The 26,133-nt window shown below is 37.4% G+C and overlaps 1 protein-coding gene across 29 annotated transcripts in view; it reads right to left on the bottom strand.

Moving 5' to 3' along the window:
• Positions 1-26,133, bottom strand: part of DLG2 (discs large MAGUK scaffold protein 2) — a 2,060,218-nt gene that overhangs the window by 25,192 nt on the left and 2,008,893 nt on the right. For 13 of the 29 annotated variants that reach the window (XM_045483773.1, XM_045483779.1, XM_045483780.1 and 10 more), the window contains 2 exons: positions 5,187-5,286; positions 1,098-1,139 (listed from right to left, as the gene is read on the bottom strand). In XM_045483773.1, the coding sequence (XP_045339729.1) occupies positions 1,098-1,139; positions 5,187-5,286 (142 nt within the window). Of the gene's footprint in view, positions 1-1,097; positions 1,140-3,675; positions 3,717-4,303; positions 4,350-5,186; positions 5,287-26,133 lie in introns of those variants that run through there. The other 16 variants (XM_045483778.1, XM_045483783.1, XM_045483789.1 and 13 more) reach the window with 4 other exon arrangements.

The following is a 26,133-nucleotide window of genomic DNA, read 5'->3' as shown; positions in this document are numbered from 1 at the left end:
ATTTAATCTGTCACATTCCAAGAATACCAGTGGGCACTCCACCACAAAAAAAGGCATGGTTTTATAACGTAACCATGCTGTAATGGAAGGAAAAAAATAAAGAGTGTTTTAATTTTAATTAATACACGATTCAAAGGGGAAAAAAACCCAACCAATTTCTGTCTTGGTAGCTGTGGGTCGTTTGTATTGGGCCTGTAGTTTTCTAATATCCTCAGTAACTGCTTTTGAGTAAACCCATTTTATGAAGGAGGGCAAATAAATATTATAGAAGTTGTGAGGATCCCAGTAGTAATATGTACCTACGTTGGTCACCAAAAACCAGTAAGAGGTGGTAAGAAACCACAAGAATGCATCACAGGGATTGCTTGGTGTTTGGTGAAAATTTTTATACACTAAGCAAATGGCTTGAGGTGACCCAAAAAAGACCAGAGATAATTTTTATCACCTACCTTTTCAGAAAGTTAAGCTTTCTGATCCAAGATTTGTTAACTTAAAAAAAAAAAAAGTGAGTTCCTTCAACATTAGAGGATGAAACTTTTTCATCACTTCCCAACCATCAAAAAAAATAAAGTTAGATATATCACAGTATCTACCTTAAAATATTAATCAAGGAGAGAAGAGATATAAAAGTTCACACTCAATTTAAAAGGAACACTGTAATTTCTCAAGCTTTCTCTCGCAAAGGGGAGTCAGGAACAGAAAGTAAAGGCAAAATGAGAAGGGAAATCAAACTTTTCATCCCTCCTGCAGGGAGTTTTAATTATGTTAGGGGGCAGAATGTCAAAGTCCACCAGGTTGAACTTTCCCCCCATCTTCTCTGGGAGAAGTGCATCAGCAGGCCGCAGCCAACAGAGGCTGGAATTGTTTACTAGCAAGACTGCTACTGCCTGCACAGATCACAAAAGAGTCCACAGATGGCCCTAGTGTCTTTTGTATCTTTCCACATCAAACGACGATTTCATTTCAAGCCATTTGCTTTGGATGAGGATGATAAAGGGCAGCATTTGGAACACAATAACAGCAAAAATCTGAAGTGACCACCACAGGCAATGGAGCAATTGCAAAGGAAAGAACCACAAACCAAAGCAATAACTTACGGTAGCTACTTTCGCTATCGCTGGCATTAGAAGAAACATGTTCTGCAAGAACAGCACAGCAAATTAAAGAAATACCAAGCATTGGAGAGCAGCCAGAACGCGAAGGAATACATTCATGCATGGCTACTACAAGTGTAAGCAGAAGGCAAGGGAAAGGCTGCAGAAGAGACGGCATTAAGAAAACTCCGTAAGATACAAAAGATGAAAACTTTATCTCCATTTTACAGGAAGCTGCTACTTGATTGCTGGGGCTTCTTTTTAGTAAACAGGAAAGCACCTTTAATCACAAAAAATGTATAATGTCCATCTAAGCACTTTTCTTTTTATAAATACTTTAACCCCATTCATACGGGACTGATTTTCCAGTTTCATGTTACAAAGGTCAATGTGTCTCAGCTGGACCGTTTCCTGACTCTAAGTTCAGAAGCTTCTGGTGTGTAGACATTGTTTTCTTACAAGCTTTTTGTTTCTCTATTTTAGCCTTTAGGTATTTTGCTGGAATATTGCATTTCACATTGCCAATTGATCCCTTGAAATTTATTTCTACATAGATGCTTCCTAAACTAATTCTCAGGATGAAAAGGGACTATTGAAGACTCTTCCTGCTTCAGTGAGTGAGGAGAAAATCTTGGAGGAAGAAATGAGTCACTGAAAAATGATTTATGAATCAGCTTAATATCTTCTTGATTTTATTTTTAAGATTCTTGCTTGGATAGCTATTAGGTTCTGGAGGAATGAAACAGGCAGGGGATAAATGGTCTGATACCAAACACAGGTCCTGGCATGAAATATGTTTTTAGTTCATGTTAAATAACTTGCTTGTACAGTGATATGTCAAATTTTTTTTTTTCATGAAAACACAGTTTAGCTGATGTAACAGGGATATATGTGCCATATTTAGAGACTTTATGTCCCCAAATCATTTTATTTGCACTCTGTATTAAGTTATAGAAGATAAATTCATTAACTTATCAAGTTCTTTGTATATCAGGTTAATTAAATGAGGAATACGTGACTGACTTCTGATGCTCATCAGCAATAAACTCAGGCTTTTAAAAAGTGGCAACTGTTGTACATTTTTTCAAAAAGGAAAAGAATATATAACATTATTCTCTAACAGTAAAAAAGTGCTTTAAAACGTATTTGTACGTTCTCACGAATTGAATGGATTTTTTTTTGTAGCTTTATTGAGGTGTAATTGACAAATAAATTGTAATACACTTAAAGTATACAATGTGATAATGGGATATGTGTATATATTGTGAAAGGATTCTCAAAATTAAGTTAATTAATACATCCTAGAAGGATTAGTTTTAGAGAATGAAACCAAGGAAAACCAAAACATGAGTTAAAATCACAAAATCACATGAATTATTTCTCTTTGTGTTGGTGCACGTATGACCAGGACTACACTGCTAATTTAGGCACACATTTTACAAGTGCAACGGGGCACCAGGGAAAGAAATGTGAATTTGTTTTCTGTTATTGAAAAAAGTCAAGGTACACACCCAACAATGGTGTATCTTCATGTACATGATTATCTCAAGTACCTTGAATTGGGGATGACAGGGTTTTTAGTCTTTTTTTTTTTTTTACTTTAACTAAGAATGAAGCTACACTATTCAGTGTTTTGCTTAGCCAATCTCTCTTATTATCAAGATATTGTATAACAGAATTTTTCCACTTTGTATGTAAAGAGAAATTGAAAATATGTTCAAGCTAAAGTGCAAATTATGGCTAATAATAGCATTAACTGGCAAATAAATTTAGTGAAATCTGTTCAATTTTTAAAAAGTAAACAAACATTTGCACATTCTGGATTTAAAAGGTCATCACTCAAATTTTTGACATTCTAATAACAGCTACTTTTTAGTGATGTTCATTTATTAACAATATATCAAAATGTTTCTCCTCCCCCCACTGACCCCAGTTGAAAATCTAGAAACTGGTGGTACTTGATGCTGTCCAGGTAATGTTGAAATCAATACCTGAACTTTAGCCACTAATTCAAGAAAAATTTTATGACATACTCCATATAGAGACTCAAAGATAAAGTTTTCATCTTTCAAAAAGATCAGTAGTTACTCTTGATCAGATTTTGTTTTCTACATATATATCTAAAAAAAGAGTCCAAATTAACAATCTGAAGGATGAAGCATATCATTACACAGGGTTATAGAAACAGCTCTTGAAAACAAAGTCCAGCTCAATGCTATTTTGTTTAATACAAATGAAATGAACAGCTTCTAAGAATATTGCCCATAGCTGTTAAATTAAAACAAAACGAAATCAACCAAAAAAATGAACATGTGATACAGCTGCAAAAGACACAATACTGTTCTTATTTCATTGGTGCCTATACAATGGTGTTAGTATTACAGAGAGAAAAATTATAGCATAGTAGATTAACACAGGATTATTATTTTTTACTGCTCAGTGCAATGAGACACAGACTAAGGCATTAATAACTAGAAAATTTAAAGGTTTAATATACTTTATTTTGCACTCTATACTATAGAATGAAGACCTGATGATGTAATACAGCTAATAAATGACTGATAGAAAAACATATTAATACATATCTAAAATTTTATCATACAAACGTGCCAAGCAGGATCACTGCAAGTCGGGGAAAAAAATCAACCGTAGTTAATAACAAAGAATTACCCATGGAAGATCAAATAGCTTAATGTTTATTTTATGAGAATGCATGTTCCTTTTGACAATAAAATAGCTCTTTTACTAATAGCAAAGTACACCCCAATTATGGAAGTTGGCAAGGTCATTAAATATTTCTGGGTAAAAAGGCAGAAGAAAGGACATAAAGTACATTTCTGCTTTCTTGTTCTAAACATTTAGCTCGCCCTTTCTTTCAACATGGCTTCTTGCTCTCTGGGAGGTGTTAGGCGGTAGAGCAAGGGATGCCATGTTGGCATCAGGACCATGTTGGCCACATCACACGGTCAGAAAGGGAAGGTGTGAACTGCAACAGAAGTTACAGTGCCTGACACACTTTGCTTTTCAATGCTGACATGCAGAACAAAACGGTTGAAATTACTCTGGAGGAGCATTCACAGCTAGGTAACATAAAACTCGTATCTTGTGCATGCTAGGAGTGAAAGGCCCTCAAGAAAAGGAACAAAAGCCAAACTCAAAAGGAAAGGAAAAGAAAAGAAAAGTTACAGTGACCATTCCTGGGAACTTACTCAGAGTCTTTGTTCCATAACCGTCGTCACCTAATCCGGGGATGTCCTGCATGGAAGTCCCCAGAGAGAGCAATGAGAGAGGAAGAACAGCCACGGAAGAGGAAGGAAGAAGTCAGTGGAGTTGAAATGGATACTACCATGACAGACCATGTTGCCTAAGCAATCTGGATCCCACTCTCTCTTCTTTTGAAACGACTTTCACCCCAAACTCCCCGGGCTGAGACTCAAAGATTTGTAAAGCAACTCAAAAGATTGTTAGTTAAAAAAAAAATCAGAAGACTGTTATAAAAAAGAGGAAGATTCGCCAAAAGCCATTTTTGCCCACTGTTCATGTTGCCACAGAAATGTGCCACTTAGAGCAATGGTCCACTCCAAGTTTCAAAACAAATTCTTAGATTTAGTATCCACCAGGACAAGCCCGCTGCTCAGTAAGTGTTTAACACTGGCTGGGAGGAAGAGTGTAAACATGATGCTAGCAATCAGTAGAGAGAATTTAATCACTCCCAATGAGCTAGAATTCCAAAACATACATGTGGCAATGGAATCTGGTATTTCTGTTCAGAAAAGAATTCGTCTCAAGCCCTCAAGAGCTGTATGATAGAAGAGACAAACCCAGCCCTGGTCACAGAAAAATTCTGGTTGGAAGCAAAGTCCAAGCTTCCTGAAGTCCCTCTCCCATGCATTCTGCAAAGAAGAGCCACATCAAGGGAAGGATCCAGACTGCAGCCAAACACTGGTCACAGTAGTAAGCCCTGACCTGCCTGCCTGCCGTGTTTGTTTGCCTAGGCGTGTGGCGTGGGGGGAACCTACATCATGCGTGTTGCCCGTGAAGAATATTTTTCTCTTGTGTTGCATGTGACATTCTCTTCGAGAATCTACTTACGTTCAGGATCACTGGTTTCCTGCTCACTCTGCTCCTTGTTCTTGTAGAATGGGAATTTTCGTGAAAAGATGAAGCTCTTTTTACGCTTGTCATTGAATGACTGTGAAGGAGAAAAGGCATGGGGCAAAAACAGGGGACGTCTAATTGTTGTCACACTCATGCTGACAAAACAACTAGTTTGTAAAAGCAGAGAGAGCTGTAGTGACGCAAGGGGATAGTTTAAAGAGGTGTCAGAGGTTCCCTAACAGTAGATTTTATTTTCAAGGAGTGTAAATTCTGAATGATGACACTTTGGAAAAACTGCCTCCTAATGAAAAGACTGGTTGCAGGTAAATGATGATGGAGGAAAAGAGCCTTAAATTGGAAGCAGAAGACCAGGAGCCTCTGTCCTGGCTCTGCAATGGGCTAGTCCATCACCTTAGATGGGTAACTGAATCTCTCTAGACCTCAAAATCTTCTTCATCTGTATAATGAGGATAGTGATAGCAGCTCTTAGGATGTGAGACTTAAGTAATGCGGGAGAAACGAAAGTGCTATACAAATGAGATCTTTATCGTCATCATTACTATCAGGGAGAAAAGACTTTCTTAGAGATACTAGACACATCAGTGCCTGGACATCATTTCTAATAAGTTGCATTTGAGTTACTTCAGCTTGGACTTAATTGAAAACACACAGACAAGTGTGTGGATTTATGATATATGACAAATATAGTGTTACACATAGATATATGATAATTATTCTTTCAAAAGAGATTTTAAAGACATATGAGCCCCACGCCCTCATTTTGTAGACGGGGGCTAGAGGCAACAGCAAAGCTGAGTCCCTTGCTGATATCACAGAGCTAGTTGGTGACAGTTAGGACACTGTCAACTAAAATCCGATATTGGAAAATAGTAACTTGATATTCACTCAGGCGAGGGAGAAATCATGGTCATTCATCTACATTCTGACATGATAAAAAATACTTTAAGAAGGACCCTTCTTAAAAATGTAAAATGAGGCTGAATTAAAAGTAATACAGACATACATAATAAAATAAATTTGAAGTTATTCATTTGCTTGCCTAGAAAACTCTTTAAGAAAATTTCATTCATTCCCACTCTTGCTGTTATGTAGAAGCATTGTGGGGTTCTTCTTTGGGACATGTGTTCACCGTCATTTTTACAAGCTGTAGGTGATGCAGGTCTTTGTAATTTCACGTTCACATATCATTAAAAAAAAATGTTTCACCAGCTTGATTATCATCCTTATTTGACTGGCTTTGTGAGTCACTCTCCAAAGAGTGAGACTTGTTACCATGTAGGTATTAAAAGGAATGCGCCAAAGACTACGAAGGTAATCTGGCAAGGGGTATTCTAAAATAGTTTTATCAATGGCAGCTGGTAGTAATAAATGTAGGGACAACAGGGTGACTACTTGGAAGAAAAAGTACGTGTTTGGATGTATGTATTTTGGCCCATTGGTGGGAATTAGTTGCATGCCCTACTGATCTGAAGCTTGACTAAATAGTGTAAATAACTCATCTTCTTTGTATACTAATGCACTCTCAAATATCCATTTTGGTAGTCATGTTTACTTAGGAAACATTAAAGTGCTAAAATTTTGGTGCTGTCATTCAGGAACTTGTTACTTTTTTGGGTGCTGGGAACTTCACCAAAATCAGTGGAGCTTAATTTTATGTTCCATTAAGAAAGCTTTAAGGAAAAGCAATAAATCAAATACTTAAGAATTTTTGAAATTAGGGAACATATTTTATACTTATTATGTCAAGTATTAGAAATACATTCTCAGGATAGAAAGAAGTATTGCTTCAGAATTTATTACTCTGCTGACAGCACTTAGGTTCCATATAGTTTTGCCATAATTTGTGTCCAAAGGATTTGTGTCCGAAGACAAGGCTGGGAACTCCCCCCAGATTTTCCCAGCTAAAAAATGGCAAGTCCTTAAAGGAACATTAAACATTCTTGCATCACTCCAGTTTCATGCCACTTTTACATTTCAAGCATATTTAAACTTCAGTAACTGAAAATAAAAGAAAAAAATTATGTAAGAATTAATGACATGTGATATTGCAAGATATGTTAGACATTTAACTTCAACATCATGGATGGCTTGTCATGCAAAAAAAAAATATTTTACAGACTTTCATGCAAATACGAAACAATGCCCAAAGAAGTAAAGCCTGGGGCTAAAATGTAGACACAGATGGACAGTGTGGAGGCGTTTGAGGGCCAAAATGGGGCCACATGCAAACCACATCATTTAGCTTGTCTCATGGGGTCAAAGAAAATGAAAATGTGTTGTCTGTGATTAATTCTTTTCTCTTTTCAAAGCAAGGACTGTAATGTGTTAACATTTCCCAAGTATGAAAATGTTGTATATCATGAGTCACCTGATCGGGATATAATAATATTTAGCACCACATCTTAAAAGAACAGAAAAAACATAATAATTCCTCAAAATTAAATTATCTAATGCATTAGTCTTATTACCCACAGTCATTTTGTGTTAGAATTAAAGAGAAGGTAATAGAGTCATCGGTGGTTAAACCGACTTACATTTACGGACACAAAACCAAATCACAATTTGCATTCACACTCATAAACTTAAAAGTCACACATTTAGGGTCTTAGTTAAACATTTCAAATCTAAGAGGTTATATATGTGGTTTATAATGCTCTAACACTTGTCTTTATTTTTTATTAGACATGTATAATACCATTATATAAACTTTTGTTTCTGTTAATTTTTTTTAACTTAAAAAAGGAAATTCTGTTACATGATTGTTAAGTGAGAATAATAAATTAGCACTTTTACTATTTATAGAACACATGGCTCTAAAGCAGCTGAAGGCTGGTTTGCATCTCTGTATATCATAGTTGGTCAATGCTATTTTTTTCTCTACATTGCAGTATCTTAAATCTCGATCTAATGCTTTCATGGCAGGAAACTTCTTTGAACAGAGACTTTGAAAATACCAATCACATGTGTAAAGTGGCAAGTTGGCATATCTAAGAATTCCATTTTAGAATTTGACCTGTGAAGTATTGAGTTCTTATGAACAAAAGTGATACAACAACAACTACAATTTATGGAGCACTTATTATGCTCCAGGGTTGTTCTAAAAGCTCTGCATGTGCTAATCTCCACACTAACTTCATGAGGTTGGTATCATCATTATTCTCATGTTGCAGAGGAGGAAAATGAAGTTTGCAAATCTTCTGTTACTTGTCCAGAGTTGCATAGTCAATGAGAGGTAAAGTCAGGATTTGAATTTGCAAATATTACTGATTTCCAAAATTGCTGTTCTTATGAGCCAGAAAACCTTCTGTAACTCAAGCCTGTTTCAAATTGATATTTAAAATTATTACCATTTGACTCTCATAATACTATAATTTGTCATCATTCCTACAGGTTCACTGCTTGGCAGTTATGTGTTTAAGCCATCAGGTGCTATTGGATCCAACGATAGTTTCGTGGGTTATTCTGTTACAGTTTTTTTTTTTTTTGGATACCCATTCATGTTTTGGAGGACTCTACGCTATTGTTCTCGTTCTTATGATAATGTAAAAAAATGAAATAAAAAAAGAATTTCAGTGGGACAAGCTATGAATGGCAATTAAAAGTTGATTGTCCATAACAGGCAAATCTATAGAGACAAAGTAGATTAGTGGTTGGTTAGGGTTGGGGATGGGGTATACAGAGAGTGGGTAGTGAAAGCTGATGTATATGGTGTTAGTTTTAGGGGAGATGCAATGTTCTAAAATTAGATTGTGGTGATGGTTGCATAACCCTATGAATCTACTAAAAAACATTGAATTGTACACTTTAAGTGGGTGAATTGTATACTATGTGAATTATATCTCAATAAAGCCTTTAGAAAAAAGGAACCTCTCCCCAACCCCTACATCATGGAATGGGAGGAAACAAACACAGCATGTTTGAAATTTTATTTGGAGTGAATATTTCTTATCTTGAATTGAATGAGAGGAAAACACACTCCCCCAACCCTTGCAATCAATCTGATACACATGCCTTGTTTATCTGATTCTGCTCTTCCTCTGTTAAATGAATACCTTTCATGTTGTGACAGACATTAGAGCAGCCATACAAGGAGTCAGCATATTATCACTGTCACTTAAATATCTCTAAGTTGTTAGGTCAAGTGGTATGAAACTGCCCAGCATGACCCTAAGTTGTAATGGCATTGCTGAAAGAAAGAAAGGAAAAAAAAAAACCCAAAAAACTCAAATTGCTCCTTCTTCCACTTGAATCCCATGTTCTTACAGACACATGAGTGAATCGATATATTTTTTATTCTTTTCATCCAGAAAACTTTAAAACTAGGGGCATGTTTCAGTTTCTCTTCTCATCTTCCTGTTCTAATTTTTCAAATCTCAAATGTTTCCTAGCTCTAAAATATTGCCTTTGTGATATGAATGTTCCCCAGGAAGAATTTAGATTTAAATTTATACGGAACCCAGATACACACTTTTTGTGGCCTCCTTATCTTTTATAAATGCTTCTTTCCTCTTAATTCATTCTTGTCTTCCCTCCTCTAAGATAATTGTATTCCCTTTGGAAAACTGTTACTATAAATTTGGGCCATCATTTTGTATTACATATATATCCTGGTTTTGTACAGAAACGAGAACTGTATATAACAAAAGAGGCTCAAGAATGAGTAAGAATGAAACAAATAGGCTGTTAAAGGAAAGCCAAGAGTTGGCTTTAGATACAGCTGTTCCCAGAAATGTGTCTATATGGATGTACGCATACATATGTGTGTCTATAATATTGTCCAATTCAAAAAGGGTTCCATTTTCAATCCTAATGAATTAATGGATCTAGGCATTGAACATCAATAGCTGGTAACATCACACATGTAAATAAAAGACAACCAGATGATATATGCTTCCTGAAGGGAGAACAAAATACTGCTACAGAGTAGTTTTGTAAACCTCTATTCTCAGAAGAAAAGAAACCAAAACAAAACCCTTCTCTCCCCAGTGAATCTGAATATAATTCAACCTTTCATCCAACTACCAGTTTATAGAAATAAAGAGACAGAGAAACGTGATAGATTACGCTATCAGGAAAATCTGGAACAAATTCTATAAAACAAATGGCCTGGTTTCTTAAACACAAAAATTGAAAGAAAACAAAAAATAATGGAAGGAAAACCTATAAATCAGAAGAGACTTAGGATGGATCAACTACAATAGATTTCATTCTGGCTTAAACAAACACATTTTAAAACAAAACAAAACACAACAAAACAACAAAAAAGCAATTATTGTATTTATGAATCAATTTGAGACCTGAAAAAAGACAGGATATTTGTTAATTCAGTAATTGGTAAATTTTATGTGTGATAATGGCATTGTGGTCATGCCATATTTACAGTTGAAATGATTTGACACACTGCATTTGCTTCAGAAAATATGAGAGAACCATAATATTGTGAGTACCCTCATAATATATTCTAAAGATAGAATTAAGAGTGAGCTACAACTCTAGGATGGAGGAAGGAGAGGAAGAATCATATGATGGTGAATAGTAATTAAAGGCATCCAATATGAACTTATGATTTTCCAAAAAACTTTATTTCCTCTCTTTGTCCACTTAAGGAGCCTAGATGTAATGATACTCTAGGAGCAAAAAGCACACTTGGTCCTCAGATTTTGATTCCTAAATAAGGAAGTTTTTGTTTCCCCAAAAAAGGAACTAATTTTTTTTTGAAGAAATGGTTTATTCCATCAGCAGGGAAAGTATAAGGTGAGTCTGAAACACTTTGTTGGACTAGAAAGTAAGAAGTACTAAACATAAACACAAAATCAATACAAAGTTTACAAAACCTAAAACTAATGATGCCATGTCAAAAGGACACCTAAGTCAGTTTAAAAGGATCACACCAGTGAAATCTAGACAATTTGAATATTAAAATGAATAGTAACAGTAATGGAGTACTACACATTGAATTAAAAAAGAAATTCATGAGTCCAGGCAAATTACCAAAAATATCTAAATTAACTAATCCAAAATGAGAAGGAAGAGAAAGTTCTTTGTTATAATAGAATAGAATGACAGCTATAGAAGGAATGGTAAAGTCAGAAAATCATCATTTTTCAGCTACTGTAATAATTGATTCAGGCAAGAATCATCCACGGTTGACTATTAATTGAAAATTTTTTGAGGAACATGATATTTATCTCCTCACAGGTATTTAATTATGAAAGAGGTGAGTAAAGGTGCCTTTCTAGTAGAGTTATCTGGCAGATATCACCTTAACCAAGTGATCAAACTTAGCATCACCAAAAAGTGAGATAGCCTGACACCATGTGCCTCCTGATGGAAAGCACTGAGATGTATGCAATATCACTGATGTAGCATTCCTGCCAGTAATGCATTAGAGGGAACTAACCATGAAGAAATAATCCAAAAAATTAAAATTAAGAGACATCCTCTTAAAATGCTAATATCTTGAAAAACATGTAGAGCTAAGGAACCATTCTAGATTAAAGGATATTAACGAAGTGTGGCTCTGGATTAAATTCTGGATCATAACAATAACTAAAATGATTGTAATTTTACAAATATACATGAGAATATATAAAACAAGACTGTTCATGGTTTGTTAATTGTTGAAGGTGAGTAATAGGTACAAGAGGTTCATAATTATATTCTTCCCATGTATTTATATGGAATAATGAACTTTGATTCATAACTTATGCCACACACAAAAATTCTCTAGAGATGAATTGCAGACCCAATTCTAAAATCTTAAATTATAAAATTTTTAGAAGAAAATATAGAACATATTTGTAATTTGAGATAGGCAAAAATCCCTTGGATATAACATAAAAGCACAAATGATAACAAAAAAATGATAAATTAGATTTCATCATAGTTAACACCTTCTGCTATTCAAAAGAGGTCATTAAGGAAGTGAAAAGACAATCCACAAATGGGGAAAAAATATTTACAATACATATACCCAACAAAGGATTTTTATTCTGAATATTTAAAAACTCCTACAACTGAACAATAAAAAGAAAAAAACATCCAATAGAAAATGGGCAAAAGACTTGATAGGATACTTAACATAAGGTATACAACTGGTCAAAAACATATGAAAAACATCCTTAGTCATCAGAGCAAAGCAAATTAAAGCCAAAGCAAGATACCATCTCATACCCACTAGAGTGGATAATATTAAAAAGACTAACCATATTAAGTGTTGGTAAGGATGTGAAGCAAGTAGAACTCTCTTAAAAATTGTTGGTGGGAATGTAAAATGGTATAGTCACTTTGGAAAATAGTTCGGCAGTTTCTTATAAAGTTAGTCATATAGCTAACCTATGATTCAGAAATTCACCCATAGATATTTACTCAAGAGAAAAACATATGTCCACAAAAGGCATGTACAAGAATATTTATATTGACCCCAAACAAGAAACAACCCTAATATCCACCAACAGGGGAAGTCATAAACTGTGGTATACTCATACACACAATATATTGTTATTGCTACAAAACAATAAAGAAGATTGAACTACTTCACCAATAAAAAGCAACAACATCGATGAATCTCAAAAGCATTATGCTGAGTGATAGAAGGCAGACACAAAAGAGTACTTATGTATGACTTCATTGATAAGAAGTTCCAGAACAGGCAAACTATGATGATAGAATTTGAGTCAGTGGTTGTGGAAGTATGAACTATGTCTTTATCCATCTATCTTTATCATGGTTAGAACCAAAACCATGACACTTACCCAAAATATATTTTTAACCTAGGCTACTCTCTTAAATATATAGAGATATATCAACTATCTCTTGACCCAGGTTGTAGTTATGGGGACACTTTCCCCTTTACCCTTCTCATGAATAACTGGTCACAGTGAATGCCACTCTGATCTTAGAACACATACCATATCATTTTTGTTTCTGTATCTCCAGGATCTAGCTCATAGTAGGTACCCAATAAATATTCATCAAATGAATGTATGAACCAAAGTTTTGAGTGATGACTCCTATTGGTAATATGGGGAGAAACTTCTGGCAAAAAAAAGAGAGGGAGGAGAAGGAGGAGTAGGAGCAGGAGGAACAACAAATATCTGGAAAAAGGGGGGGAGGGAGAAATAATGGAAGGATAAGGCCATAGTCAAATGAATGATATTTGAATTTTTTGCATTTCTCTGCAGTTATTATCTCTTAGAATTTGTTTTTCTCATGAATTTCATCACATAATTCTATGCTCTATAATCTGATTTACTTTTATTTGCTGTTTATTACTAGTAATAAAAATGTGGTGGCTCAGCTATTCATATGTTTGCATTTTTGCATAGTATTACATTTTTAGCTCTATGGTCCATAATTGAATAAATAGAAATTTTAAAGGATTTTGGTAGTATTAATACCTTCAATAAAATTTACCATTTGATTTTTCTTCTAACTTTTCCCCCTAATTAAGTTTTATTCCTTTTCCTAACTAATAAGCTAGTTTGTTAAAAATACTTTTTCTACCAACAAATTAAGTATGTCTCCTTTAGAAAAACTTAAAAGGAAATAGAGAGAAAAAGTTACTTGTCATCTCATTATGAGAAACAAATCACTTTTAACATTATTGTTTCTTTGTTTTTGAAGAAATTATTCTGCTTAAGTTTAGTTGTATGATATGGTCTACAGAATTTTAAATTGATTTGTTTTTATTAACTACGGTAACATATAGTAAAGTCTTATGGGAAAGTGTTTTGAAATTTAGCTGTATGACCTTAGCAATGCTATTTAATCTATGGGTCTCAGTTCTGAGTATTTAAATGCGATAATGTGATATGCTCTTATCATAGTGCCTGACAGTAAAGCTCACTAAATGGGAGTCAATTATTTTAATGAGGACAGAAGCAACTTCCCATATTGTTAGGGAGTCTTTGGAAGCATCAGCTTTAATGAATGTATAACAATGGAAAGACAGTAGAAATTAATAACAAAAAGAAATTTAGGAAATCCCCAAACATGTGAAAATTAAAAACAAAAGAAAACAGAACAACAGTACTCTTCTAACTAGCCAATAGGTCAAGAAAGAAATTACAAGGGAACTAGAAAATATTTTTATTTTTATATTTTTAATTTTCATTTATTTAGGGAGATATATATATATATATATAGAGAGAGAGAGAGACAGAGTATAGGGGAGGGGCAGAGAGAGAGGAGGGAGAGATCCCATGCAGGCTCTGAGGAGACAGTGCAGAGCCTGAAGCAGGGTTTGATCTCATGAACCATCATGACCTGAGCTGAAATAAGGAGTAGACGCTTAACTGACTGAGCCACTGAGATGCCCCAGAAAATAGTTTTAAATGAATGAGAATAAAGAGACAAGATATGAAAATTTATGGGTTGCCACTAAAGCAGTACTTAAGAGGGAAATTTATAGCTATCCTGAGATCAAGAGTTGCATGCTCTACTGACTAAGCCAGCCAGGCTCCCCATAATAGCATTTTTTAAAAACTAACATTTGTTAAATGCTAACCTACATGGCAGGTACTTCTTTAAAAAAATGTTTTTTAAATGTTTATTTATCTTTGAGAGAGAGGCAGAGTGCCAAGCGGGGGAGGGGCAGAGAGAGACACCAGAATCCGAAACAGGGTCCAGGCTCTGAGCTGTTAGCACCGAGCCTGACAAGGGGCTCTAACTCATGGACTGAAAGATCATGACCTGAGTCGAAGTTGGATGTGCAATTGACTGAGTCACCCAGGCACCCCATGGCAGGTACTTTTATAAGTGATTTACATGGATTCCCATTCTAAGTGCTTTACACATATCATGAACTCCTATTTAGTGGCTTCAAATTGTGTCTACACTTTATATATAAGGAAATTGAAGTATAGAGAGGCTGGTCATTTGCTCCAGGGTTTACACAGCTACGATTGATGAGCAAAGTTTCATTCCCAAGCAGTTAGCTCCAGAGTTGAGTTTTTCACTACTATGTAACACTGCCTTTCCTATCACTGCAAAGATTCCAAGAATTCATTCCACTCTGCTTCAGGATACGGTTACGGTCATGGTCATGGTAAGCATTGCTGAGGACTTCTGCAGGCAAATTATTTTCTGTGGAATTTTATACTTTATTTATGAAAACAAATCTCTGTTGCTTTATTCTTTTCAAATGGCTCAGGCAATTTCTGTGACGGGTCCACTAGGGGCTTTGATAACAGTGAATGTTTTGTAGTAGTACAAAGTATTATGTTCATTTGCAGGGACCACATCACTCCTCAGTTTAATTTCTTCATTCTCAGGAATGCCAGTTCTTCTGCAACTTCCCCAAGGCTCCTCTCCTTTGTGGTAATCCCTTAGGTCAGTCTTCACTAGCTGGTTCTACACACTTACGCTGAAGGTGATATGATCCCAGGAGGCCAGCAGGGAAGCTGTAAGCTGATTTACCCTACCTGGGTGAGGAGAAACCCCATTTTAGCAGGATGGAGTCACAGGGGGCTGGGGGTTAGAACTCTCACTGGCAGTTAGGTAGTGTGTTAGAGGAGTGGAAAGGTGTTTCTGTCTGGGGCACTTTTGTTCAGCCCACACAGAGCCTTCCACCTACACATTTCCTTTGAGGTGCACTTCATATGCTATATGCTAGTGGACTGTGTTTTCTAAGACAGGTAGCACTCGTGAGGGGAGGGGATCGTAGTTCCAATGTGAGAGATATGCGTGGCCCAAGGATTTCTCAGTAATACATTTTTTTTGGGGAAAGAAAAATTGAACACTGCTTGCTACACTTCACATAGTAGCTGATAAAATTGCAGATTTTCACTTGGCGAGGATCTGAATTTCTCTAAGATTTTAGAGTGCACAGATAAAAGCCATGAAACACACACACACACCTCAAGGGAATAAAAACACCTTAAAAACCCCCAACACTTCTATTTACAAACACTCTCACACTCTCTCCCTCTCCCTTCCCCCACCCTCCCCACAAACCTTTCCTATTCATGTTCACTGACAGCCAAGCAGGTTCATTATTATTTCTATAGGAAACACCAGGTGAGTCTGTCACTGTAACTGATTGTCACTTTAAAACCAAAGAGCATGTTTATTGTGCTTAGGGAAGAATTCTTCTCCTCAGCTTTCACCATAAACTTGGCAATCATCCTTCATTCCTTACTTACACATTTCTGTCACTTCTTCTCCATTCTTCTTGCTACTGTCCTGGCTCAAGGGAAAGAGTATTTTCACCTTGTTTGGACATACCATTCACATAGCAGTTGTGTTCTGCTTGTGAGAAAATGCATTTGCATCACATAGCACAGTGCCAGGAAATAGCATGTAATAAACAACATTTTTAATTATTACCCATTCTCATTTCAGGGGCTGGAGAGTGTCAGTCCTGGTAGGAGATACTACATTTGACAGCAATATCCATTACTTGAAGACTCCAAAGGAGTGGGATACCAATACCTCCACCATGGGCTATTGTAGTGTTGAATACAACCAGGCATGTATGCGCTTAGCCATGGTAAGTGTTCAATAAATGATAATTATTTTTTGTTCCAAAAGCATTTATTGTTTTTGCCAAATACTATATTCAGGCATCCAGTGGCAAAAGGGTCTGGGAAAGGGAATTGCAAAAGCTCACTTTATCAGGCTTGCTCTTGCTGAATGGTATGTGGGATGAGTTTTGTCCCCCAGGTGTGTCCCTTCTGTGGCAATATGGCTACAATATGGAATATGGCCATATATGGCTATAATTGGGAACACAAAATGAAGAGCTCACAGTTTAAGAAAATCATTACCATGTTGTGTTATAATTGCTACCATGGAGGTGTATATAAGAGGGCACTGAGGAGGGAGCTAGGATCACTGGGGAAGCTGGAGAAGGCCCAGGGGCACCGCTTTTAGTGGGATTTAAAGAATGAATAGGAGACTGCAGGTGGAGCTAGATAGCAAAGCTCGGTTCAGGCAGAGGAAAGTCCTGCCCAACAGGGGGCGCAAAAGCCACCTGGTTTCCCCTCCACTCTTCCCTAATCCTATGAAGCTTTCTGGATGGAGTGTAGGATTTAGGGGAGAGTGGGGATCAGACAAATGGTGGGAAAGATGCTCAAGAGGCAGGTCTGGCCTGCACTGTGAACCCCTCAGTTACACCCAGTGCTACTGAATGTTTGCTTGTGTTCAAGAAGTAAGCAAGCAATAAATGATCAGTATAAATCATTCCACAGAAATCACATATAGAGTTCAGAACGATTCTTTTATCACTTTATCAGCAACTTCAAGTATTAGGATTATAAACGTTAAAGAAGGAGAATTTTGCAGCTGACAGAGAAGTTGCAGAATCTCCCCATCAAAGTCTTATGCATTTTCATCACAGGGGAGATCCTACTATTAAATGAAAAAGAAATAAAGAAAGCTTATTCCTTGGGTTTCTCAGTGCACAGTATATTAAAAATAGCATAATTCAGTTTGGATGGGGGATAGAGAGAGGTGTTGCTCTAGGCACATATCTGCACACAACGCCAAGGGAGTACAGCTGAGCATTGCCTAGGGAGGCAGGCAAGGAAAACTGTCGAGACTGAATTCAGCCACAGAGGGCATCTGTCCTGTGGTAACCCAGCTCCATAATCATTCAGTCAGCAACTCCTGGGGGGTCTGAGCTAGGGGTAGGTAAAAGGTGAGGAGTGAGGGCCAGCCTGGGCCCTCATTGGTTTTGCAGTGGGTATCCCTTAGAGAGACAGTGGTGTGAGAACCGAGTCTTGACCTCACACCCAGCCCAGACAACTCAAAAGAAATGTCCATATAGCAGCCACTACCAGGTTTACACAGCAGGTGAAGATTTAGTGTTACTGAAGCATCACCAACGACATCGACATTATGATTTTGAATTTTGTTGTTGTAATATATAAGTACTAAGTATATATAATTTAAATTTTTTCTTAATGTTTATTTATTTTTGAGAAAGAGAGAGAGAGAGAGGGAGAGAGAGAGAGCAAGCAGGGTAGGGGCAGAGAGAGAGGGAGACACAGAATCCAAATCAGGCTCCAGGCTCTGAGCTGTCAGCACAGAGCCTGACGCAGGGTTCAAACTCACAAATTGCGAGATCATGACCTGAATCAAAGTTGGGCGCTTAACCAACTGAGCCACCCAGGTGCTCTTAAATATATATAATTTAATTTGTAAATTTATTTTAATTATAGATGATAAGAGCTATAAGCATATGGTATTTTTACTTAATTTTGTTTATATATATTTAGGAAAAATTATCATAAAAAGACTTAGTCAACACTAGGGGAGACCAGAAGGATTATTTTCTTTAAAAGAGGCCCTTTTAGGGGCACCTGGGTGGCTCACTGGTATAAGCATCTGACTTTTGAGTTTGGCTCAGATCATGATCTTACAGTTTGTGAGTTCAAGCCCCGTGTCAGGTTCTGTGCTGAGTATGGGATTCTCTCTTTCTCTCCCTCTGCCCCTCCCTCACCTCTCTCTCTCTCTCAAAATGAATAAACTTAAAAAAAAAAAGAGGTCCTTATGTAGTCCTCATCTAATAGGGTTGTTGTGAGGAATGAATGAAAAAAGTCCTTACAATTTATTTACCAAAATGCCTGGCTTATAAATAACCTTCAGTAAATGATAGTTATATTGTTTTCACATTTTAGAAATAGTGATCCAATTAAATCCTTTATGTGCTAAATGTGCACTTTGTCCTTTACTAAGAAGGGGGTAAACCCAGAAGTTCAATCAGCTCTTGGGGATAAGTTGGGGGAAAGAAGAGCTCCTTACCTTTAACAAAACTACAGTGTCCCTTAGTAGCAATCATAAATTGGTGTATTTATTTTCTGATTAATTTGGGCTGTTGTTTCCAGGGCTCTCACCTCTACAGGGGCCTGCGGGTTTAGGCTTGGGGGGTGCTCCCAGAACACTGTCTCCAAGAATGATAAGTGACAGCTGGATCATTCTCGTGGAACACTTGCCCCAAATTCGATAAGATATTAATTCTTCATGTCAGGTGAGTACAAGCCAATTATGGGGAGAAACAGTGGCTTCTTGAGGCCTTTCAGGAAAAACCACCATTCACAGCAAGAATGCCCAAATATCAGTTTCAACAAGTGGTAACAAATATTCATAACGCTGTTAAAACATGAAAGGCAAACAGCATATCTTCAAGCTTTTTGCTTCTTTTCAAGGAAGGTAGGCTCAAAGGTACACTGACTCATACCTATAATACATTTGAGACAGCAGCTGGGAGAGCTCTCGCTTCACCCACATGTCACAGAACTCTGGAAACTGCATTCTGTGTTATCACCACTAACAAAAGATGTTTCCCATAGCTTGTCCATTGTCATCTATGGATACAAATTGCCTTTGCTACATGGAAAGACTTATTTTTCCCTTTTCCCCCTCAATGGACCTCAAGTGCACAGAATGTCATACATCTTAATCCTTAGTCATCATATGCTTTTCATTGTCTCATGTCTTCACGTGAGCTGGTAGATTCCTGGTGCCTATTACATTATGGTAGATGATTGATAGAGAGATAAGGATTTTTTTCTTGAGGCGTAAAATTTTGATTTGACTTAATATCCTCTATACTATGTCTCTTTAGGTTAGTTTATCTTACATCTTAAGTAAGTTCAATGCACCTCTTACCCATCCCATTTTACAGAGGAGTAGTTGGCCTGCCTGAGATGACTCGGCTACTTGCATAGCTTCGGGTACAGTATTAGGTCTCTTGACTGCTTGAGAGGAACAGATTACATATCACGAGTGCCATCTTCCTAGGAAATCCAAATCTTTCCCAGACCATTCAATGTTTGCCAAGGGCAAGGGCAAAGCCTCATGCATATTTGTTTCTCCCTAGCCCTAGCACAATGCTGGACGTGAAAGACACCTTGTAAACCTTCGCTGAAAAAATGAAATGGTATTTATGTACCTCTAAAGGACAACACTTGGCTATGTAACTGTGGACAGGTCACTCATTTCCCCTGCCCCTGCCTCCTCATCGTACCAAAGTGTGCTACAAATGTAAGGAGTTATTACTAATATTCATGAAGAATTTCTTAATCCCAGAGGAGTGGAACTGTCACAACCACGTTTCTGACTTTAACCTGGAAATCAGTCTAAAATTGGTTTCATTTTGGGGCACCTGTGTGGCTCAGTCAGTTAAGCGTCTGACTTGATCATAATCTTGCAGTTTGTGAGTTCAAGCCTCACGTTGGGCTCTCTGCTGTCAGCGCAGAGCCTATTTTGGATCCTCTGTCCCCCTCTCTCTTTGCCCCTCCCCCACTGCACATGTTTTCTCTCTATCTCCAAAATAAGTAAACATTAAAAAAAAATTGGTTTCAGTTTTTATAAAAGTTTATTTTAGCAACAGTTTTATTGATTCTGCCCTGGGTTGGTTTTCAGTTCAATTCAGTGGTTATTTTAGTATAATGCATAAAGTGGCATTGGTTTCTAACAGCATGTACATGTGTGTGTACACTGGAAGGTAAGCTCTGGGATGACTAAGGTAGGGCCTTATTCATTCATGTCCCCACTCAGTGGCCAGAGCAGTATCTGGTACACAGGGGAAACGCAAAATCTTTTTATTGAAATGAGAGGGAAATAACACTCAGATATAGAGAACCTTCTTTTCAAGGCAATAATCCATCATTCAGTTCTCTATTTATAAGCCCCAGCAAAAACTGTGTGGGCTATACCTTCTAATTTATGTAACTTTTCTCTAAAACATCACCTTCTTTATTCTCACATTATTTAATTAAATAATTATTGATTGAATACCAGGAACTATTTCAGGCCCCAAATAAATCATATTCCCTGCCTTTAAGGAACTTGCAACCTACTCTCCAGTTTTTGTTATTACAGCTGACAAATCAGAGTGTCAGAGAAGCTACTGGTTCCAGATCACATAGTGAGAAAAGCCAAATATAGGATCGAGAACAGTAAAATTTTAGACCCCCCCCTTTTTTAATGAAAGGGTAAAGTAATTAGGTATTTTTAATGAATATTAGGAACATACTAGAAGCTGTTGTTGAAATGTTTCGGACAGTACATGGCCTGTCATTGAAAAAAAGAGACTTTTTACCCATGTGTAAACAGCACATAGTTGAAAAGGGGCAAGATATACTATTTTTGCTTGCTAGGAGTCTGGTTATGATTACCGTAGTGAGGAAGTCAGATGACTGGATAGTCACTCCTACATCTTTATCTTGCAGTTTTGATGTTTTAGCTTTTAGTGAGTTAGAATCTTCTTCAAAATGAAACATGCAAGCTTGAAGGTGCGACTCTGGGCCTTTTGCCTTAAAGAGTCAGGTTAAAGGAAGCTCTGTAGTGAATCAGAATTGATTCATGATTACCTTCCAAAGTGGAAATGGGTTTGAGCTAAATTTTCTGAATAATACTTCACATTCTGAATTAATAGTGGGGAGACAATTTAACAAAAGCTTAGTGTTTCCATCTGATGAAACTTTACTTGTCATTTATACAACCACAAATTATACATTTCCTATTTATATTACTTTAGTCCTCCTAGCATCACTAACTGAATAGAAAGAATTAGCTATGCTAATAATGTCTAGAATGAGTTCATACATAAAAATTCCTTAAAGAATCAATTATACTGTTTTGCTTACAAAATATGTCATAATGCAGGTCCCAGCTCTACCACCTACTAGCCCTATGAGCTTCAGTTATTTATCCTTTCTAAGCTTCAGTTTTCTCATGGTAAAATGAGTGTATGAAGAATATATACCTCGCAGGATTTTTGTAAACAGCAAATGAGCAATGCCTATTAAAAAAAAAAAACTTGTAGAAAATAAAGGCAATCTACAGATGGTCAGAGTAACTGGTATACTGAATGAAATGCAATGGTTCTCCAGTGCAATAAGCACTGATCAGGTCTGTTTTAGAATTTCCCATAGGTAGCTACACACTATAGCAGAAGACTCCGAAACAATCCTGACTTGCAGCCAATGGCAGAGGCAGGAGTGGGGGACTGAGTGAGATCAGTCCTACTGTGATCTCCAGATCTTCCTGCTCAACCACAGACTCAGCAAGCACAGAGTCAAAGATGCCCATTGAGCAGATGTGTGTACAGCAAAATTTGCAGCAACTCACCTTTCCTCTTGTCTGTGCAAAAGAGGATTTAGAACCTAAGGAAATGACTACTTTTAGGAAGTTGCTCATTCTAGTCTTGTAAAAGGGGCGATTTTGAGATGTGTGTTCATGTGGGTAGAGGCAGGAGGTGGGAGGGGAAGAGATGGGCTAATATTTCTAGGTACTTTATATACATTATCTCTTTTAACATAATCTCCAGTTTTACAGAGGAGATAACTGAAGCTCAGACAAGTTATGATAACTCTGGTAGAAGTTGGTCAGTCTATCTGATATCAAACCTTTCCACTATGCTTGTGTACCTCAAATCTAAGCAAGCCTCAAGAAACCCTTGGGGAGCTTGTTAAAATGCAGCTTTCCTATCCACATCCCCAGAGATTCTGATTCCAAAGGACTGGGGTTGAGCCTGTACATGTTCATGTTCAATAAGAGACCCAGCCGATGCTATGTGGGGGGTCCAGGCTACACATTTTTTTTTTCCTGCTAAATATTTTCTGGTCTCTTCTTTCTTCTCTATAGCTACTCTACGGTCCTAGGACAGCCTTATCCGTGTTTCACTTACATTATTGAAATGGACTCCTGCTTTATAGGGGTGCCTTCTTTTGGAAATTCATTCCACATAGCAGTGGGGTGATCTTTGAAAACTCTAATCTAACTTCTGGTAATATCTTCCAAAGACTCTCCACTGCCTTCATGATCTGGTTCTCAGCTTTCCCTCTGCCTTCTTGGTAGACACTTGGCAGCTTTGCATGGAAGCTTTTACACTCAGTCAAGATTTTGTTGAGGGGCGCCTGGGTGGCTCAGTTGGTTAAGCAATCGACTTTGGCTCAGGTCATGATCTCACAGTTCATGAGTGTGAGCCCTGCTTCGGGCTCTGTGCTGACAGCTCAGAGCCTGGGGCCTGCTTCCAATTCTGTGTCTCCCTCTCTTTCTGCCCCTCCCCCACTCATGCTCTGTCTCTCTCCCCAAAATGAGTAAATGTTAAAAAAATATTAAAAAAAATATTTGGTTGATCCTTCAAGGCTCTTTTTGGACATTATCTCTCCTAGGAACTTTCCTATGAACTCTAAGAGACGTTTAAGTATTCCAGGTCTGAGTTCAAATAGTATCTTGGCCTCACTTCTCACTTAGCACTTATACCATATTCTATTCATTATTGGCTAACATGTTTATCTCTGGGGAATATTTTATGATTCCTAAAGGCTGTGTTACTTATGGCATGTGTTACTTATGGTATACTTCCACTGCCTAATCACTACCTGGGACATGGTATGGCCTCAACAAATGTCTGGGGGAGCCTGGGTGGCTCAGTCAGTTAAGCTTTTGACTTTGGCTCAAGTCATAATCTCACAGTTTGTGAGTTCAAACCCTGTCAGGCTCTGTGCTGACAGCTCAGAGCCTGGAGCCTGCTTCAGATTCTGTTTCCTTCGCTCTGGCCTTTCCCTGCTCACACTCTGTATCTGTCTCTCTCTCAAAAATAAGTAAACATTTAAAAAAATGTCTGCAAAAAAACTGAAAACTGAAGATATTAGACAGGAGGGGAGCAGGATGAGCAAGTGAATTTATTATGTTTCACTTTACCATTCCTAAGATTAATACAATGAAAACTTCAGCTTAATTAGGCAATGAAAATAATATTGGATTTCAAAGGTATTTTAAAGATTTTACTTTTGTATTATTTTTCTCCTGGGTTTGAGGTTGACCACACAAGTTCAAGTGTCAACATATACAAAATAATAAAAGTATCTTAAAAACAATTAAACTAGAGAAGGGAGAAGAATGCACAAACTAAAACATATCGTAAAAGTAAATATGTGTGTCTATGTAGTGAGCAGATTTTGTCAGTTATAAATTATACTAAATTTAGTATATAAGCTTGCAGATTAACTTGATCGTTTCAACAGCAGTACTTTTTAGACCTAGGAGAGAGATGTCTAACAAGAGTAAGTACACATAGAAATACATAAAGAACATGATTTATTCTCCATTTCATTCCACAGATGACCAATTTCCTTATCAGTAACTTGACTAATAAATACCGTATGGGGAATAAGTGAAATAGGGTATATTTATTCATGGTGTTAATTGAATTCAACTGGCTTTCCAGGTTCAGATAGGGACCCTCCTAACATGTATTAGAGAAGGGAACTCAATTGTAGGCCCCCCTGCAAACCACCTTCAGAGAAGCCACAAGCATTTCTTTATCAGAGACTGATCTGTGTGCTGCTCATATGGTTCTCAGTGGATATGGGAGCTCAAAGTTTGGACAAATGTGATAATCACATAAAAAAAAATGGGGGTGCCTGAGTGGCTCAGTCAGTTGAGTGTCTGACTTCAGCTCAGGTCATGGTCTCATGGTTGGTGAGTTTGAGCCCCACATCAGTCTCTCTGCTGTCAGCACAGAGTCTGCTTCAGATCCTCTGTCCCTCCCCTGCTTGTGCTCTCTCTGTCTCTCAAAAATGAATAAACATTAAAAAAAACTGGAAAAAAAAGAGTTAGCAGCTCTCCCCAGGATGGGCTGATGACACTTAAGAATTCTGTGAATGTAGCCGTGTCTTTGTTCTTTATGTAAAAATGCTAGTCTTTAAAACCATATTGCCTACAGTAAGGGGAAAGAATCAGGGGAGAAAGATTCGAGCCAGAAGACCAATAAAGAACCTGTTAGATGTTCTCGAGTACGGAAATGAAAATAAAAAACCCGAGGAGGAGCCTTTTCTGGGTGGATGAACTTTGAGGAGAATGTTGCTTTCCTGATGCCCCATGGAGTGGGACAGTATGGTGCCCCTTTCACCCTACCTTAATCTTCAGGTTACTCTTGGACATTCAAGATCTTCATGCGGCCCTGGCCATCCAGGGACTAGCTCTTAATATTAAGGAGCTTTCTTTTGAAGGCAGTAATGATTTTTTCCCTTAAAACTCAGAAGTCACTTTGAAGCTGTTACAAAAGCAATCTTTATAACTTATCCTGGTGAAGCAAACACAATTCCTATTTGCTGACAAAACACTGACTGTCAAGTCACTTTTTTGATAAATGATACAATGGCAGGCTCTGCTACTAACTCTCTGTGTGTCCTAGAGAAATGGTTCTCAGTGTCTTCATCTGTAAATGACATAGTAGGAATCAATGGCCGTATGGAAACTTCCAAGAATGTATGAAGTAGAACTGAGATTTCTCAATGTCAGCTCCAGTTAGACCAGAGAGACTGCCAAGATCCTATCATCATAGTTGTATCTCTGCCCCATCCCCTCTCTCACAGTTAACATCCCCTCCTAAAGGGAGCTTGAGGGTTTGGAAAAGGAAACAGAATAATATTAGGAACCATTAGGTCAGATGTCCAAGGACAACAGTTCTCTCTGATCTCTTTAGCAATAGTTGCCTATTTTTCTTTTCTTTTGCCATTAAGTTCAGATTTTCAGAATCTCACACCCAGGATACTGGAGTAGCTTTCTCAGACATCTCCTCCTGTAGGTCTTTCTCCCCTCCAATCTGTCTTTCTCACGGTTACCAGATTAGTCTCCTGGAAAACTGCTTGAGATCATTCGCTTACTTTTCCTCTAAGAAGAGAGGATTGAGCAGTCCGAATGTGTCTGGTAGACACCTTGCTAGGTGTTAGGGGCACAAAGATGAGTAAGTTTGGACCTTTGCCAGGGAGTGAGTGATATTTGGGCAACAATACAAGTACATTCAGGGTGCAAGCCCAGTGGGAATCACTAGGTTGGGTTTGATTACAACCATTAAAATTCTTCTGTCTACAGGATAAAGTAGAAGCCTTCTGGAAAATTTAAGGCACCAGAACTGTTGGGAGTTTAGCTTTCCACTTCTGAGTCCTTTTATTCCCCTTCA

Source organism: Leopardus geoffroyi, chromosome D1, assembly GCF_018350155.1.
Source record: "Leopardus geoffroyi isolate Oge1 chromosome D1, O.geoffroyi_Oge1_pat1.0, whole genome shotgun sequence".
Lineage (NCBI taxonomy): Eukaryota > Metazoa > Chordata > Mammalia > Carnivora > Felidae > Leopardus > Leopardus geoffroyi.
This window is presented reverse-complemented; position numbering and strand designations above follow the sequence as displayed.